The sequence below is a fragment of the Elephantulus edwardii genome, unplaced genomic scaffold (genome assembly GCF_000299155.1).
Source record: "Elephantulus edwardii isolate Elephantulus edwardi_28Jun2011 unplaced genomic scaffold, EleEdw1.0 scaffold00039, whole genome shotgun sequence".
NCBI classification, from domain to species: domain Eukaryota; kingdom Metazoa; phylum Chordata; class Mammalia; order Macroscelidea; family Macroscelididae; genus Elephantulus; species Elephantulus edwardii.
The window spans coordinates 11,095,525-11,115,155 of record NW_006399789.1 but is presented as its reverse complement, the minus strand read 5'-3'; the positions used below and the strand labels follow the sequence as shown (position 1 = coordinate 11,115,155).

General features: G+C 40.3%; 1 protein-coding gene across 1 annotated transcript in view; it reads right to left on the bottom strand.

The window, feature by feature from the left end:
• SLC2A12 (solute carrier family 2 (facilitated glucose transporter), member 12) overlaps window positions 1-19,631 on the bottom strand; it is an 88,781-nt gene that overhangs the window by 48,024 nt on the left and 21,126 nt on the right. The window contains exon 2 of the mRNA XM_006885012.1: window positions 6,893-8,230. Within this exon, the coding sequence (XP_006885074.1) occupies window positions 6,893-8,230 (1,338 nt within the window). The remainder of the gene's footprint in view (window positions 1-6,892; window positions 8,231-19,631) is intronic.

Genomic DNA, 19,631 nt, shown 5'->3' with positions numbered 1-19,631 from the left:
GATCTGCTGGCTGGTCCTGACATGGGAGAGAACTAGGCCAGCTGGATCTCATCTTTTAATGTCTTCAGAAGCTAGGGCAGGCACGTAGACACTGGAGCTCTGTGGAGCAGGGCACAGTTTCCCCTGTGGGTGACCTGCATCAATGAGCTCAATGTGGTGAGAGGCAGACACCACTAGTTCCAGTTGCCGCCGAGTCAGTTTCCACACCTGGGCTCCAAGTGTATCAGAAGTTCACATAGCATGGCTTTCAGTGACTGATTTTTCGGGAGACTGCTAGGCTTTTACTCTGAGGTATCTCTGAATTGTTACCTCCAACTTTTGAATAGCAGCCTAGCTCATTCATGGTTAACATCACCCAGGAACTCATAAATTCCAGGTTGTTTTTATCAAGTTGAAGTTGCTTCTGCTTTCACTGTTTAGCATCCAGCTTCTCCTCTTGACCTCAGCCTTTCTGACCTGCAGAAACTTCCGGTCACCATGGAATAGAAAAAGCATCCTTCCACTGACTTCTCCACTAACTTCTGTTCCTTTGTCCTTATCTAACTGTCTGCTTTTGTTCTTATCCCCTAATTGTCTCCTTCTAGTCGCTGAATTATTAGCTGATCTCACAAGTGTGTGACGTCTAAACCCTATAAGAAATGTCTTATGCCCCATCATTCACTACCGTTCTGCTTCTACTGCGACACAGTTGTTCTGATTACCAGTGACAGACCACCCATCTTTGCTAGTCCTCCTTTTTTTAAAAACAAAAAATTATTATTAATTTCAAAGAAAATTTACAGAGACTTAATATTTCCATTAATTCATTGTTGCACTTTTCCTCCTGCCAGACCTCCTTTTAATGGGTTTCATCTCACTTATTCGCAAGAATAAGTGCATGACATCTGTGTCTTAACCTTTCTAAACGATCATCCCAAATGAACTAAGGAATAATACTAAAATGCTGGCAAATAAGATTTGGGGAGATTATCTACAAGTCTCACATACTTGACCCTGTGTTTGTTGTTAGTGCCATCCAGTCCAGTATGGCTCATAGTGACCCTATGAATAACAGGTCAGAACTCTGCCCTATCTTGTGCCAACCTCATAATCTCTGCCATGCTCTAGATCATTGCTCTAGATCTGTGTCAGTCCATCTCTGTGAGGATCTTTCTCTCTTTCACTGACCCTCTACCCCAGCATAGATGTATGTTTCCAAGAACTAATCCCTCCTGAAAATATGTCCACAGGATGTGAGAGAAAGTCTCATCATCCTCGCCTCTATGGAGCATTCTAGTCGCAGTTCCTCTAAAATAAATGCGTTTGTTCTTTTAGTAGTACGTGAGATAGTCAGTATTCTTTATCAACACCACAGTTCAAAGGCATCATTTCTTCTGTTTGTTGTTGTTATTATATGCCATCGAGTCACTTGCAACTCACAGCAACCCTACAACAGCTCTGAACTCTACTCTATCCTGTACCGATCTTACTGTCTCTAACACACCTACCCCCATTACTCCAGTCACTATGTCAATCCATCTTATCGAGTGTCTTCCCTTCCTGTGCTGTCCCTCCACCCTCCCAAGAATAATATCCCTCTCCAAAGACTGGACTCTCCTTGCAACATGCCCAAAGTATGTCAGACAGAGCTTCAGAGTCCTTGCCTCCAAGTCACAGCATGGTTTCACCCTCTCTGGGACAGAACCTGTAAGTTCTCTTAGCAGTCCATGGTATATTCTTCTCTAGCACCACAGCTCAAAGGCATCAATTCTTTTATCATCGCTAATCATTGTACAGCTTTCTGATGCATAGCATGTAATTACAAAGATAATTTCTTTTTAGTCTTTCTTATGAACTACAAAACTTTCAGATGCATATGAAGCAACTGAAATGACCATGCACCTTGGTCTTTAAACAGATATCCATGCTCTTTAGGACCCTGTGCAGCAGCCTGGGCAGACCCAGCACCAACTGCTAATCGAAAGAGAAAGCAACTTCTATTTGGTGTAAGTCACTCTTATTTTTGCTTCTCTATGTCAGTAGAGCCTAAATCCTAGCCAATATACATACTAAATATTTTCCTAAACAAATTCACTTATTTAAACAAATGCACTAGAGATTTTTCCATTCTTCTCTTTATCTTTTCCTTTATTTTACTGCTCAGTTTTTCAGCCACAAATACAACTTTCTACAGACTATGCCATCAGAGTGAAAACCACCAAAATTGTCAACAAGATCCTAATATAGTGAACTCAAAGACACCAAATGTCTTGGAAATGGCAAGGAATCAGGCAATATGGCCTTGCTTTTCACAATGTTGTCACAGGCACAATCAGCTTGACTGAAACTAATAGTGATTCTTGCTCTGGACCAGATATTTCAGAAAACAAGACAGATTTAATGTATTTGGCCAAATCACTTAAGCTCTCTGACATTTGGTGTCTTCATTGATGAAATTCAATTAATATTTTTTCTTCATAAACCTATTATGAACATAGAAATATTCCAAAGAGTGAAACACTACCCAGTGCTTCCATAAAAAATCCACTGCCATCAAGTTGATTCTAACTCACAACAACCATAAAGATAAGGTTTCTAAGAGACTCTAAACTAAATCTTTATGGAAGCAAACTACTATCTTTAGCCTGCAAAGCTGCTGGTAGGTTTGAACTGTTCAACTTCTGGTTAATTGCTTTGTTCACTCTGCCACTGAGCCCAGAAACTCTTCATTGAATGGAAAGCTTAAATTGTATTTTAAAAGAAATTGGGCAGAAATATACTTCCAAAACATCAGTCACTAAAATCTGTAAGGGACCCAGCTGTACAACAGCATCTGCACTGTTGTTTGCCATCACGTAGGAGCCAAGCATCACAGACACACCAGGGGGTTTTCAGAGACAAAATTGCATGGGAGGAGATTGCCCATCGTTCTCATGCAGAACAGTTATTGAATTCAAACCACATGCCTTTGGGATTACAGTGCAGCTTCTTACCACTAGGCCATCAGAGCTCCCTATACAGTGAAGCATACAGGGTTACTAACAGTAGGACTTGACACAATTGCAACTATTATTGTTGCTGTTATGTGATGTCAGCTCATAGTGACCCTATGCACAACAGCTCTGAACTATTTCCTATCCTGAGCCAGTCTCTCTGCCTCTGACATTCATACCCCCAGTATCCCAATGACTGCGTCAATCCATCTCATCCAGGGTTTCGCTCTCTCGTACCATCGTCCCTCTACTCTTCCAAGCATGATAGTATACTGACATAATATTTAAGACATTTAAGGGAGCTCTGGTGGCCTAGTGGCAAGAAGCTGCACTGCAATCCCAGAGGTACGCAGTTCGAATCCAGCATGCAAAAAATAATAAAATTAAAAATTAAAAAAAAAAAAGAAATTCTGAACAGGAAATAATAAAGTCTCTAAAACTTTTCCAAAGTCAGAGAAGGTTTTCTGGGTACAGAAACTCCTGTTCTAATATTATAATATATCAAATGACATCTATTATGGCTGAAGAATAAGGCTGCTGTTTTAAAAAACTAAAGCCAGGACTCTAGCCATGAATAGATAAATCCTAGGAGCTTCAGATTAATGTTTCTTTTCTAACATGGAACTTTTCTTGAATTAAAAAGGGCATCATTGTCTTTCTTTTTGCCCAAGTTTTCTTAGCTTCCTAGCTGATTTTTGACATATTACAAAATTGGATCAAGAAAATTGATATATAAAAGGAAATATTTTCAGTTCTGTTATATATGTTGTTGTTTCTCTGTACCATAGAGTCACAACAGACCCATAGCTGACCCTCTGGTGAGTTTTCAGAGGCAGTTGATCGCACGGGAGGAGATTGTCCATCCTTCTCCCTAGGAGCATCTGGTGACCTTGAAAGGCATGCCTTTGGGATTGAAGTGTAGCTTCTTGCCACTAGGCCACTAGAGATATCTATCTATCTATCTATCTATCTATCTATCTATCTATCTATCTATCTATGAAATGGTGACCAAGTAAATCAACAGAACTACAACATCATCACTTAAAATTTAACCAATGAGCAAAACTTATTGTGTGTTTTACATAGGACAGTTGTAAAACAAGATTAAATTTTTCTTGATACAACATCTTGCTGTTCTGATTAACTTTTAAGAGATTCTGGAAATAGAGATGTAAACTAGATGCTTGTGCAAATATCATTAGCTTAATGAACTACATAACATGTATGTATCTTACAGATACTGAAGATAATTGAATCCTGAAACAATTGTAGAAACATATATCCAGGAATTATTCCTTAATGATATTTGACATTCGTTAGTCTTAAGAAACAGAGCTTGGGTTCAGAAACAATTCAAACCTTTGAAAGAGTGTGGTGTTATAATGCTTACTCTTCTATCCAGTGGTCCCTTTTGAGGGAATTTTCCAAACAGATGAAAGACTAGCTTCTAGTCATCTGTGTTTTGGAACACAAGATCCCATATTGTCACAGTTCGTTATATTGGAACAGTCAAGAACAAAGTTAATCACAATCTCTTTTTCTCTGCCTTTCATCCCTTCCTCTTCTCTATCCCCATTCTCTCTTTTTTCCTTCTCTCTACATTTTTTGGAATGTCAACAAATCACTATTTAGATATTGAAGTCATTTAGAGCTAAGAGTGCTGTTATTGTTGCTATGTTCAGTCCAGTTGGCATCAACACACAGCTGACCATCCAAGGGGGTTTTCAGAGACAGTGAATGTCACTGGAGCTGACTGTCCTTTTTTTTCTCCCAAGGAACAGCTGCTGGATACAAACTGTGTGCCTTTGAATTGACAGCACAGTTTCTTACCACTAGGCCACCAGGGCTCCCCTAGAAGTAAGAGTACTGTTGTTGTTGTTGTTAGGTGCTGTCAAGTAAAGTACAACTCACAGTGACCCTGTAAACGAAAGATCTGAACCCTGTCCTATCTTGTTGCATCCTCACACTTCCTGACACACAAAAGTCCATTGTGGCAGTCACTGTGTCGATCTATTTGGTTGAGGTTCTTCCTCCCCTTCACTGACTCTTCACCCTTCCCAGCATCATGTCCCTTTCCAAGGAATAGCCCTTCCTAGGAACATGCCCAAAGTATTTAAAGTCAAATCTCATCATCCTTTCCTCCAAAGGGGACTCCAGCTGCACCCTTGGCAGTACATGAGATGTTCAGTGCTTTTTTCAAACACAATAACTCAAAGGCATCAAATTCTTCTTCTATCATCCCTATTCATTGTTCAGCTCTCAGATACATAGCAAGTGATCAGAAAGACCATGGCCTGAATCAGATGCACTTTAGTCCTCAAACTGACATCATTACTCCTCAATAATTTGCGGAGACCCCTAACCACAAACTTTCTCAATGCAATGTGTCTCCTGATTACCTGACTGCTAGTACCAAAGGTGTTCACTGTGGAAGTAAGAAGTAAGAGTAGAAACTGTGGAAGAAAGAAAAAGATTGAGTTGGGGTGGGACAAGTCATATTAGGCATTTGCAAGTCCAATTATACATTAACTGAGAATTAAGCAGAACAAAATTCCTGGTTATTGACCAGAAAGGAACAAATTCAAAAAGTATACCTCAGACCATGCAACTATAATCTTCCTGAAGACAGTGACAACTGCTAATTTCTCCGTTAACATTTCCCAACATTCAGCATAGTTTCTAGTCCTGGTTATTACAAAATAACTCACTCAATATTTAACATTAGCTAATGAGTTAGCCATTGATCACTAAAGTGTAACTCATGAGTGCCTGCTATTGTGCAAACCATTAAGTGGTCCTTTCTTTTAGAAGTACTGTCATTGTGTAGGAAACATATTGGTCCATGAGATTCCTTTCCCCTCAATTCAGACTATGTAGTTCTTTATTGTGTTTTTTTTAAATCTATGCTAAATATAAAAATCTATGCTATTTAAGTGAATATTTACAAATCTCATTTTTTCCTAATCATTCATAGCCAATTTTGTTCTTAAACTTCTAATATTTCCCTGTACTTGAGTGCATTTCTTTGGCAGCTTGATTTTTTTAAGTGAAAGATTCAATATGAACTAAAAAAAGAGGAGAGAGAATTAGAGGAGAGGGGAGGGGTAAATAGAGAGAAAAAGAGTGACATTATCCTTGGGTTTTAAGTACCTTTTTGGTTGTTATTTCTTTTGTGAGGTGTTCAAAAGACCCAAGGCAATCTCCCTCCAGGACAGTGTAGACTTTCAGAACGAGAAAAGACTAAAGCATTGAAACTAAAACAACCCATTCTAGCGAATCCAACACTAAGAGAGCACTCTCAAGAGGACTGTCATTTGTATAGTCTGGCTATACAAAACATCACAGCATCTTAACCATTTTCCTGAAACTTGTTTGCATTTGGATGAATGAGAGCAACTAGACTCCCCTTCTCCTATTTACTTGATGAGAGTAAAAAGTGCCTTAGGGTGTGAGCCTACTGAAAAAAAAAATATAGCATTATTCCCAAACTCTTAAGTTTCTTCTTCATCATTATTATGGAAATGAACTCATTCGTGAGTCTTTCTGAAAATCTAAATACCTGATTTCTTTTTTTTTTTTTTCAACCACAAAGAAACTCAGAAAACTGTATGAAGGAAAGTCGGGAATGATGTGAAGGAAAATGCTCCTTCAGTAAACGTGTTCTTATAAAACAACATATTTTGAAGAATAAATATCTTTTGAGGTCGGGTTCATCCCCAATCAATTGATGTTAAGGATAATAGACATTATATCCTTTGATTGACTATTACTCTGTACATCTCACAGACGTACTCTCCGTATTAGCAGCAACACCAGGTGGCCGATATTATCCTTATGCCCAAGACACCCCGACAAAAAGGTCAAAAGCAAGAGATTCACATGTATAAAGAGAGGTAAGGAATGTAGAACAAAATACTTACTTGGTCCCAGACCAATTGAGAAAGCAGCAACATAAACAAGCAAACTGGCCAAGGAGAGCCATTTCAAAGCAGCTGGCACTTCCCCTGGGTCTGTGGCTACTTGCTGTTCAGTTTGGTTTAGTTCAGCACTTGGTGAGGCTGCCAAAGTCATTGTGTCTCTCTTTTTCACATCATTTCTCATGGACATTAGGGAGCTCCTGCCATGAGAACTGATCCCTTTAAAGGGCTCCCTGAAACTGTGATTGGCTGGCAGGTCTCCTGGTCCATAAAATGTAGGCTCGTTCAGGGATTGGTTGATAAGACTATTGCTCCTGCAGATGTCGGTGAAGTTCATGGGGATGTTGAGATTCACAAGGCCCATCGTCATCAACGAGGCTGCCATCACGGAGGAGCCCACACAGAGGAAGGTCTTGCTTCCAACGTGATCCACAAGAAGCGTAGCTGGGATGGTGCCAATCACCTTGACCACCCCGACCCCGGTGGAGGCAAGGCTCGCTGCCTCATCGCTGTGAAAGCCAACCGACTTCAGAATAGTTGATGCATAGAATAAAATATTTGGCTGGCCTGTGATTTGTACAAAAAACACCAGTGTGAGGCCTATCATTATTCGGGTCCTCATGTTGTCCTTTGAGCGAAACAAATCCCAAAAACTATACTGATATTCGTCTTTCAGGGAAGATTTGATCAGAGTGAGTTCCTCAGTTGTGTCCGTGATCCCACGTAACCTTCCGAGAACCTTGCTGGCAGCTTCCTCTTGCCCTTTCATCACCAGAAACCGAGGGCTTGGAGGAAGAAAGTACATTGCAATTGCTTGTAAAATTCCCAAGGGAATAACGAGGCCAAACATGTATTTCCACCCATGGAAAACATTGGCAAATGCATAATTTGAAATATAGGCAAAAAGAATGCCAATGACAATCATAAGTTCATTCAGTGACACCAGGAGGCCTCTTCGGTGCTGGGGGGCAATCTCGGCAATATAAACACACGTGGCGATTGAAGACAGGGAAATGGAAACTCCCAAGGCAATGCGTCCCACGATGAGAACCGTGTATGATAAATGGAGGATCAGAATCAAGCTTCCCAGTCCAAGGAGGCAGGAGGATAAAATGATGGCGATCCTCCTCCCATACCTGTCTATCAGGACCCCTCCTGTTAGAGAGGTCAAGAAGGCCCCAATCAGGAGGGAGCTCACGACCATCTCTTGCTCCTGGCAGGTCAGGTCTAGTTCGGTTCTTATCTGAAGGAGAGCCCCGGAGATGATGCCGAGTTCATAACCCACCAGGAGGCCACTGACAGCAGCCGTGACAGATGACAGGAAAGTAAACATGCTGCAACCTGTAGGCAAAGAGGAAAAGAAGGTCAGTCCTGAAGTGTTAGCTTAAGCATTGTCTCACCTGAAACCTAATCCTTTGTAAGCCATTCAATCACCGTGAGTTTGACCACACACAGATGCAAGCAATTATAATAAAATAATGTACTAACAAATGTGACTAACTATAGGAAGAAACATATTTTTTCTTTCATTCCAGGAGGATTAGGGTTTGGAGATATTTGTGAAGACCAATTTTCTCTATTTATGATGTTAATCTTTTTATTTTAGAGGAAATAATTATATCCAAGTGAAACAGACAAAATACATTGGTCATATAAGAACATTATTTAGGTTATGACTTAAAATTTGATCAAACAGTCAAATAGCCTGACTCTCTAAAGGCACACTTTTAAAGGCAGGGCACGGATGATGGGACCATAATAAAAAAATCACAAATAGACATTCTTCTGGTATTCTGTGCTCTCTGCCAAGATCCATTAGACATCAACAGTGATAGCCCTGGTGCTATGGCCTCTTCTAAATCCAGCTTGTACTTCTGGCTATTCTCTGTCAATGTTTTATTAATGATATTAATCACAGGACAGAACGGAGTTTAGGGCTGTTGTTCATAGGGTCGCTATGAGTCAGAAGCAGCTTGACGGCACATAACAACAACAACAACAACAATTAATCAATAATTTCCACATCTGTTCAATCATCTTTTCCTGGAAGGGGAACAAACATGGATCTCTTCCAGATGCTCTATAGATGTTCTTATGCTTTCCAATTAGAGTTGTACTTCACATATTTCACATTCCCATTTTTAGTGGATATTTGCAGCTGTTTCCTCTCATTTTGATTTGTCCCACATTAGCAAATTAGCTTAAATCTTGAACTCACCCATGTAGTTAAGATAGACTCTACTTTGAGGTGGCAACTCAGCTTCACACAAAGTCTGAACTCATTTCAACCTGCAGGACTCATCTTCTGATGTTAGCAATGATACCTTTGTTTACATCCTCTTTTGAGCCCAGTTTGAATTTCTGGCAGTTCACCGACAATATATTACTGAAGAGAATTTTAAATTCTCTTCTGTAACATTTTACTGGTGTATGATAGTAATGATACTGCTCTATAATTTCTACATTCTGTCAGATCAGTTTTCTCGCAAGGGGCATGAATACAGATCTCTTCCAATTGGTTGGCCAGGTAGCTCTCTTTCAAACTTTCCGGCATAAATGAGTGGACACGTACAGGATATCCATTTGTTGGTATTCCATCATCTCCTACATGCTTACTGCGATCAATTACTGCTGAAAACCATGACAAATCCCTAAGCTGCTTATCCAATTTGTGAATTCTAATTAATTGGGTAAGATCAACCACTAAGTTTCAACTATGGTATCTCTGTGATACCACAAGATGTCTGCTACAGGGAATTGCTCAGTTGTTATTTTACCAAATAAAAATAGTATCAAGAAACATAAAGAGTAAAATTTCTCCTGCATCTAGAATTTGAACAAAGATGACATATTAGGGAGTGTTGGTGCCCTAATAGTAAAAAGCAAGTGATTCGAGTCTATCAGTTGCTGCTTTGGAGAAAGATGGATAATCACCTCCTATTCAATTTACAACTTCTGAAAACATCCTGGAGGGTCAGCTATGCATCAGTTCCAGTTTGACAGCACTTAACAACAACAATGTAATTGTATAAGCAGATTGTTGTCCTATGGATACTTGAAAATAGAGAAAACTATTCCAAGAAAGTTGACAATGAATGAATAAACAGGATTAAAGAGGATGTGGCAAGAAGGTATGGTTTAAATTTGACTAAATGCAAATATGGGAGCTCTGGTGGCCTAGAGGCAAGAAGCTGCCATACAATCCCAAACTGAAAGCACACAGTTCAAATCCGCCAGCTGCTCCGTGGGAGAAGGATAGGCAGTCTCCTCCCACGCAGTTAACTGCCTCTGAAAACTCACTGAAGGGTCAGCTATGGGTCCCTTCTGACCTGATGGCAGACAAGAACAAATGTGAATATGGAATTTGAGGTGCTTGGGTGGGTTGAAGAGAACACCAGCGCTAAAGGAAGAGTAAGGCTTATAAACACCTGTGCTCATGCTAATGATGAAGGTTCTAGAGAGTTGATTCTGATTCACCTATTCTGGTTTTGTCCTTTAGGGACCCTACAGGACAGAGGAAAACTGCTTCATAAACTTTCCAAGGCTGTGTGTCCTCTCTAGAGAAGATCACAGCCAGGTCTTTCTTCCATGGAGGAGAGAGGCTGGTGGGTTTGATCTTTTGGTTACAAGTGGACTACAAGTGGACTGCTTAACCATTGCTCTATCAAGCCACTTTAATGCCGAATTGTCATTGATGACACTTAACACACTGCCGCACACTTTTTAGATTGATGACTGTGCTTAGAAACACATTTGCTGTCATTTGTGGCAGCGTGTTAACAGGCATTTTGTTCATGGACTCTCTCGTGGGAGAGTGGGCTGGGGAGCAAGTTCTCCTTATATCCCTCTTCTCCCAAACAAAGGCATCAGAAATTCTCGAATGTGTGGACTTCAGAAAAGTGAAAATTACTTGGAAACCTGCAACTGGAACCAAGTTTCTGCTTGGTCCTTCCTATAGTTAGTAATTTGCTGTGTGGCTACAGGCCAGTTGTTGTTTGACATCAGGTTGGAACCAACCCACAGTTTGACCTTACAGTGAGTTTTCAGAGGCAGTAAATCACATTGGAAAAGAATGTCCATCCTTCTCCCGCAGAACAACTGGTGGATTTGAACCACATATCTTTTGGGATAGCAGCACAGCTTCTTACCACTAGGCCACCAGAGCTCCCTGAAAGTAGATACAAAAAGTAGAGTTCTAGCTTTTCTTTTGATGCAATGATGGTTCTTCAGTTAAATAAGGAAGACACGTCTTTTCTAGGGCAGTTATTGAGCACAATCAAGAGATTTTACGCAAATGACCACTGAGACCCACAGCAAAAGGGCTACAAAAGTAGGTCTGAGCCAGGGCCATGAGACTGCAGTGCAGGCTGTCAGAACGGGTTCATTGTCTGCCATTCACCATAATTCAGATGAAACCATAACTGTAACTGACACTGAACAGAAAACGCTCCATTTTTCACATTTGAGTTTCTATCTGCCTGTTATATGGATGTGTACAATGGACACACATGAGGCACTTTATGACTAAATCTGACAACATGCAGAAAGGAATGCTCACACACACACAGACAGACACACACACACACACACACACACACACACACACACACACAGTTTCTTGGCAGGGAGGCAGGTAATTTCTACAGCCTGATCAACTACTATGAAAGTATCACAAATTTAATAGACTTCTGATTTTAAGTTTTTCATGATAAAAACATGTCATCCCCAAATAAGATCTTGCTGTTATGGTCTGTCACTTTTTTGTTCCTTTCTCTTGAATGCTCATCTTTTGAAAGTCATTTCAAGGATCTCTGTCCTTCAGAAGACTACTCCCCTGCCTCTAGCATCTCTCTGCCCTGTCAGAGTTCACGGTCCTTACCCCAGAATTCACGGCCCTTACCCCCTTTCCCCTAGCCCTTATTTCCCTACTCTGCACAGAATGCATATTTCCAGATTACAGATCACAATTTAGGAGTCCCTGTGTGGTGAAAATGGTTAAAACATTTTGCTGATAATCAAAAGTTTGGAAGTTTGAGTTCACCCAGTAGTACCTCTGAATAAAGACCTGTAGATCTACTTCTGAAATACCAGCCATTGAAACAATAAAGAAGTCCTTTGCAGCAGATTTTCCCAGTGCAATAGGTCATTTGATTCCTTGGCAGTTGTTTTCTTTCATTCATGTTGATGGTGGGAGCAAATAAAACAAAACTATGGCCACTTCAATATTTTTTCCATTTATCATGATGTTGCTTATTGGTCCAATTATTGCTTATTTGGAGCACAGTTCTATTCTGATGCTCATGGAGCCACTTGTTAAATTGTTAGCACACTTAATGCACTCATTCACTTATGTATTTGTCTTTCCCCATTAGAAATAAGGTACTCTTAGTTGTTTCTGGCATGAGGTAAAAAGCAAATGTTTGATCAGTGAATAAATCAAGAAATGAATGTAAAACAGCATTCCATAATAACATATCCTTGGTTCTCTCAACTCATAGTTACATTAGGGGATTTAAGTTAATGCATAGCATTATATAATGTTCCCATTCAAAAAAAAGGTAATCCAAAAGATTGTGAAAATTATCAAACAATAGCATTAATATCACACACAAGTAAAATCTTACCAAAGATGATTAAAATATGGCTGGGACAGTACATCTAAGGGAACTTCCAGAAATCAAGCTGGATTTTGTAAAGAAGGTGGCTCAAGGTATACCATTGCTGACAGACCTGGGCTGAAAGCAGAGAATACCAGAAGGATGTCTATCTGTGTGTTATTGACTAAGCAAAGGACTGTAGATTTTTAAAAAATTTTTTATTGACTCTGGATAACAACAAATTATGGTCATTGTTGAGAAAGAATGGGAGTCCCAGAACACTAAGGTGCACCTGATCCAAGCCATGGTCTGGTCAATTGTTTCCTATGCATCTGAAAGTTGGGCAGTGAATAAGCATGACAGAAGAAGAATTAATGCCTTAGGGTTGTAGTGTTGGAGAAGAGTCTTGAATATCCCATTACTTCCCAAAAGAACAAACAAGCTTGTCTTATAGGAACTGCAACTAGAGTGCTCTTTATAGGCAAGGAAGGTAAAACATCATTTCACTTGGACATGCTGTAGAAGGGGCCTGTCCTTAGACATCATGCTGGAGAAGGAAGAGCATCAGAGAAAGAGGAGGAGACCTCCACAAGATAGATGGACTCAATGGCTATAGCAATAGGTTCGAGCATATTAGAGATTGTGAAGATGGTGCAGGATAGTGCAAGGTTCAAATCTCTTGTTCATAGGGTTGTTATAAATTATAGGCAACTCGATGGCACCTACCAATAACAACAATATAATGGACAGCGCTGGTGGTCTAATGGGAAGGGAGCTGAACTGCCACCTCAAAGGCAGGCGGTTTAAATTCACAAAACTACTCCAAAAGAGAAAGATGGGAAATCTTCTTCTATGAGATTTATAGTTTCTAAAAACCCACTAGAGGGTCACTTATGAGTCAATTCTGACATGACAGCAATGAGTGTGAGGTTTTTGAGGTTCTTTGAGAGGATAAAATTACAGACACCTGGTGGTGCAATGGTTAAATTGCTTGCCTGCTACCCACTGAAAACGTGGTTGTTTAAACCAAGAGAGTCTGCTTCTACAAAAATAAAACTTTAGGAGGCGTTTTCCAATTCTTAGAAACTCCATGAAATAGTTTTACTTTGTCAAAAGTGACTCAATGGCAGTGGGTTTGGAGTTTTTATTACATAATCATTTCTGATGTTGTTGTTAGGCGCCATGAGTTGAGTACAACTCATAGCAATCCTATGAGCAATAGATCCTGTCCTGTCCTGTACCATCCTCCTCATCTCTGACATACATTGAGCCCTTTGCTACAGTCACTGTGTCAGTCCAACTCATTGTGGGTCTTCCTCTCTTTGGCTGACCCTCAACCTTCCAAAGCATGATATCCCTTTCCAAGGAATAGCTTCTTCCTACCAACATGTCTAAAGCAGGAAGTTTAGTCATCCTGGCCTCCAAGAAGCAACTGGACTGCACTTTATATTCATTCTTTTGACAGTCCATGGATGTTGAATACTTTTCTTTAATCCCTATGATGGAGAAAAAAAAAAGTTCAAGTTGTCCAAGATTTTCTTTTACTTGGACTTGTAATGAATGGCCATGGAAGCAACAGTCAGAAAATCAAATGACATTTTGGGCAAATCTGCTTCAAAAGACCTCATCAAAGCATTAAGAGTGAGGATATCACCTTTCGGAATAAGGTGTGTATGCCCTAAATCATTGTCTTTTCAGTTGCCTTATGAGCATATGAATAGTGGACAGAGGACAAGGAAGACCAAAGAAGTTAAATCTTTAATATATGAAATTGGTGAAGAATATTGACTATATCATAAATTCTAGCAGGAAAATAAACCTGTAGCAGAAATAAACCCTACCCAGGATAGACCTTGGAAATGAGGACGCCAAGTCTTCATCTCACCTATTGTGGACATGCTATGGGAAGAGATCACCCAGTGGCTGAAGAAAGAATTTATGCTTGGGTAAGAAGTAGTTGTTGTAAGGTGTTGTTGAGTCAACCATGAATCCTAGCCACACTATGAACAACAGATTGGAACCTGGTCCTCTCCTGCCTCCTCATGACCTCTTAGCATGCTCAAGTTCATAGTTGCAATCACTGTTCAATTCCCAACCCAAGAGAAGAAGGAGATTCTTCTCTTTCATTGACTATTTTTTCCAGGTAGGACAGTCAAGAGCCAGATTCTAAATAAGATGGACTGACACAGTAACTACAATACTGCACTTAAACATAGCAATGATTTTGAGAATGCCATGAGTTTGGCTGGTATTTTATTCCACCCCTGAATCAGAACTAGTGGCTAACCACAGCATATAGAAATTTTTAGTCACACAAATGCTCACCATTTAAATAGGATGTTACCATTTCTATAAAACTTTCCAGCACTATTATTAGCCAGTTACTATGGCAGCATTTGCAGGGACTATAAAATGTTTCATTCTCACACGTGTATTACTATTTTATTAAGCATTCTCCTACACTGACTATTAGCCTGTCTACACTGCTTATTGTTTCTGAAAGCTTTGCATCTTTCCTAGACTTTGACTCTCTTATGCAATTCCCCTCATCACAGCGTCTTTCCTGGTCCTTCACAGAATGCTGAAAAATACTGTGTAGAACCTGGGTTCTCGCTACCAGGTCTTTTGGTACGTCTGCTCTCCAGCTAGCATCAATCTCCCTATTCTTTCTTGTCTATGTCCACATCCATCCTCTTTGGTGGCTTTGCCTATAGCACAAGGTGTGGGAAGCCAAATTTCATGCTAAATATTTATAATAAACCAAATGCTGTATCAGGATATGAGGGAGGCTGATCCAAACTGGAATTCACCCTGAAGCACTAAGGCAATCCTTAAATATCTACAGGGGTAGGCACTAAGGCAAACTCTAAGCATTTACAGGATTCTTGTATTGTATTTGCTAACCCCTCCCTCCTGAGTCAAGCATAAGGTTTTCAATAGAAAAAGCCTAGCTTCATTTGCATTGAATTCTCTTTGTGATTTGCTCCCTGGCAATTTTCAATAAACGCACAGGGAAGCAGAGACCAGTGCTTCAGTTGTTTGAGAGCTGTTCACTTCCTGCTTTGTTTTCTCCTACATTCTTGTGTCCTGTTTTGTTATTAATACTTATTAATATACTTTATCCTCAGTTTGCAAGAACAGGGTATTATATTTAGCTACATCTCTTCTGCATTAAACTGTGAGCCCTTTAAGAGCAGTAATGTCTCTATTTCAGAGGCCTGCAAAGGGGCTTGACCCAAAATCAATGCTCAGGAAAGGAAATTTGAATGACAGGGGAATCTCAGAGGGCATATCCTGTGAGGAGTTTTGGTCTAGGTCTTTATCTTGTAAAAGGAGTCCTTGTGTGTAGTCAGTTAAGGGTTAGGCTGCTAGCCAACTGTTCAATGGTTTGAGTCCTTCCATTACACTCCAGGAGGAAGATGGGGCACTCTGCTCCTACACATATTACAGGCTTGGAAACCCTATGGGACCATTTCATTCTAGCCTCACAAAGTTGCTATAACACAGAAGCAACTTGATAATAATGGTTTGGGTTTGTCTTGTCCTCATCCAGCAGCCATCAAAGGTCTAACATGCCAACCCTTGACCTTGAACCATGAGTTAAATATTGTGGTGCTGGTGGTGAATACTGAGGTGCTAGGCTTTTCCACACCTTCTCTATACCCTAATCCTCTCTTTCTCATGTGATAAAATTCCAGCCAACAGAAAAATTATCCTTGTCCAAGCAGCATTCTTGTTGGATCTTTCCAGAGAGGGGGAGGAGGGAAGGCAGGCAAAATACCCAGTTATTTTTGTTTGTTAGCTTGTTTCATCACAATCTTTGGTCTGATTTACTATTACTTTCATAGCACAGTCCATGTTCATCTTTCTCCTGTGGAGCTGCTAGTGGTTTTAAACTGCCAGAGAGGTGCCACCTTTGATTTAGTGGTGCAGCTCCCTGTGAACTAGGCCACCAGAGCTCCAATTAGGCAGGATTGCTGTTGTTGTTGTTGTTGTTGATTGCCTTTGAGTCGAGTACGACTCATAGCGACCCTATGAACAAAAGGCCTGAAGCCCCTCTACATCAACAGTTATCAAAGTTCATAGAATTTCTGGAGGCATGTTGTTTAGAAAGTGGATGCTACTCCTGCTTCCAAACCTGTCAGAGTATGTTGTTGTTGTTGTGTGCCATTGTGTCGCCTGTGATGCATAGCGACCCTATATACAGCAGCTCTGAATTCTTCCTTGTCCTGCGCCAGTCTCACTAATTCTGATACATCAACCCCCATTGCCCCAGTTACTTTATCGATCCTCTCATCCAGGGTCTCCCTCTCCTGCATTGTCCACCCACCCTTCTGAGCATGATGTCCTTCTCCAAGGATTCATCTCTCCTGACCATGTGCCTAAGGAAAGTGAGGCAGAGCTTCAAAATCCTAGCCACCAAAAAGAGACTTGGTTTCACCATCTCCAAGATAGACTGATTTGTTTTCTTGACAGTCCATGGTATAGAAGGGGGGAAATGATTTAAGCATATGAATACCTCCCTAGAGTTTTGCTTTGCCATTATTGTTGATAACAATTGATACTCTGCCTGATTATATGCATAATTATATTTTTTTGTTTTCTTCCTTTCTACATTTCAAAATTTTCACCAGAGTAATGTGGGGTGCTTGCTATTTTTAAAATATTTTGCTACTATGTCAGTCATTTTTCTTTTCAGAAGAACTTTTTTCCTAGTATTTGGAATTCAAAAGAAGATGAACTGGGTACACAGAGTCATTGTACCAAAAAGAATTGGCTGATAGAGAAAAATTTCATGAAGCAAGATACAACCAATAGGCAATGGTGCTAGAGGAAGTTCAAGATGCTTTAAAGGAAATGGAGATATATGTCTATCTCTATCTCTATTTATATCTTCATGTAATTTATAGCTCTAGTTACCTACTGGTAAGAAGCTGCATTGCAACCTCAAGGTTGCATGATTCAAATCCACAACTGCTCTGTGGATGGGCAATCTCCTCCTGTGTGATTTACTGCCTTTGAATATCTGCTGAAGAGTCAGCTATTTGTTGTTTCTGGCTTGACAGTACATAATAAAAACAATAACAGAGAGAGAGAGTGTGTGTGTGTGTGTGTTTATAAATATATTCATATGTACATAAAATACATCCACAATTAACAGCCTTGGTACCAACAGTCAGGAAAATAAGGAGACACATTGCACTGGGAAAATCTGCAGTTAGGGACCTCTCCAAATTATTGAGGAGTAATGATGTCAGTTTGAGGACTAAGGTGTGTCTGATTCAGGCCATAGTCTTTCTGATCACTTGCTATGCATCTGAGAGCTTTACAATGAATAAGGATGACAGAATAATAATTGATGCCTTTGGACTGTGGTGTTGGAGAAGAGCACTGACCTTACCATTGACAACCAAGAGAACAAACAGTTATATCTTGGAAAGGGCATAACTGGAGTGCTATTTAGAGGCAAGAGTGATGAAGTTTCACCTCACCTACTTTGGGCATGTTGCTAGGAAGGGCTTTTCCTTTGAGAAGGGCATGATGCTGGGAAGGGTGGAGGATTGGCGCAGAAGAGGAAGATCCTCAACCAGGTGGATTGAAACGTTGACTGCCTCAATGGCCTCTAGTGAGTCAGGAAGTGTGAAAATGGTGCAGGATAGAACAGGGTTCAGATCTTTTGTTCACAGCTTCGCTGTGAGTCATATTCTACAGAACGACATCATGCTCAGAAGGATGGAGGCATAGTGCAGGAGAGCAAGACCCTAGATGAGATATATTGATACAGTAACTGGGGCAAATGGGGTCGGTGTGTCAGTATTAGTGAGACTGGCTCAGGACAGGGAAGGGTTCAAAGCTGCTGTACATAGGGTTGCTATGGGTCGCAGGTGACTTGATGGCACATAACAACAACAACAACAACATTAACTGGGGAAGATCTGCTTCTGCTCTCAGCTTCATAGTGGCTGAGGTTCCCGTGGCTTTAGGATTGTTCCCATATGTTTTTTACTTTGGTTGAATGTAGGGTTGTGCAGGGCGCCGGGGGACCAATAGTTGCACCATAGATAACTGCTTACAAATTTTAAGACCCCAGATAATAATATTCACTAAAGTAGTATGCATTGTCTTTACAAACTGTATTATGCCAATTGACATAGATGTCCCCAAGGTTATGGTCCTTATCCTGAGACCCTGAACTCCATTCTCTCCAGGTGCTTGGTTATGTCTAAGAAGTTTTTATTACTTTTTCCTTTGTATGCTCTACTATGTACATGAATATAGAAATACATATATAGTTGTTGAGTACCATCAAGTTGGAACTGACCCATAGGTAATCCTCCAGTGGTTTTTCAGAGGCAGTAATTGACACAAGAAGAGACTGTCAAAACAACTATGAGATATCATCTCACCCCAGTAAGAATACCACAATTTAACAGAACAGCAAACAACAAATGCTGGTGAGGCTGTGTAGAAACCAGAACCCTTATTCATTGCTGGTGAGAGTTTAAAGTGTTGCAACCACTATGGAAGGCTGTAAAGCACTTTCTCAAAAAGTTGGAAATAGAAATACCATTTGACCGAGCAGTTCCACTACAGGAAATACACCCAAAAGAAACCATAACCGCCACCCAAGCAGATATATGCACACCCATGTTTATTGTGGCTTTGTTCACAATAGCAAAGAGTTGGAAACAACCTAAGTGCCCCTCAACAAATGACTAGATAGAGAAGCTGTGGTATATTCACACAATGGAATATTAGCTGCATTGAAAAACAAGAAACTCGTGAAATATTATACAAAATGGGTGACCCTAGAGAACATTATGCTGAGTAAAATATCTCAGTCACAAAAGAACAAACACTGCATACTGTCACTGTTGTAAAATGGGTCTGACATCGGGGTTGGGGGGAGACTGAGAAAGATGGGATAAATAATGTATACTGAACTAAAACAGATGAGGGGGAAAACTGTTTAAAAGGAATATATGATTAGGTATTATTGTCATGACAGGAGTCCAGAATGAAGGCTGGATAGTGGAGCGGACTTGGAGAAAGGGATTGTATAACAATGAAAGAATTTTTTTCTTTTACTTTTCAAAGAGAAGAGTGAACTGGAGGGGAGGGATGGGTAGGGAGAAGTGCAACAA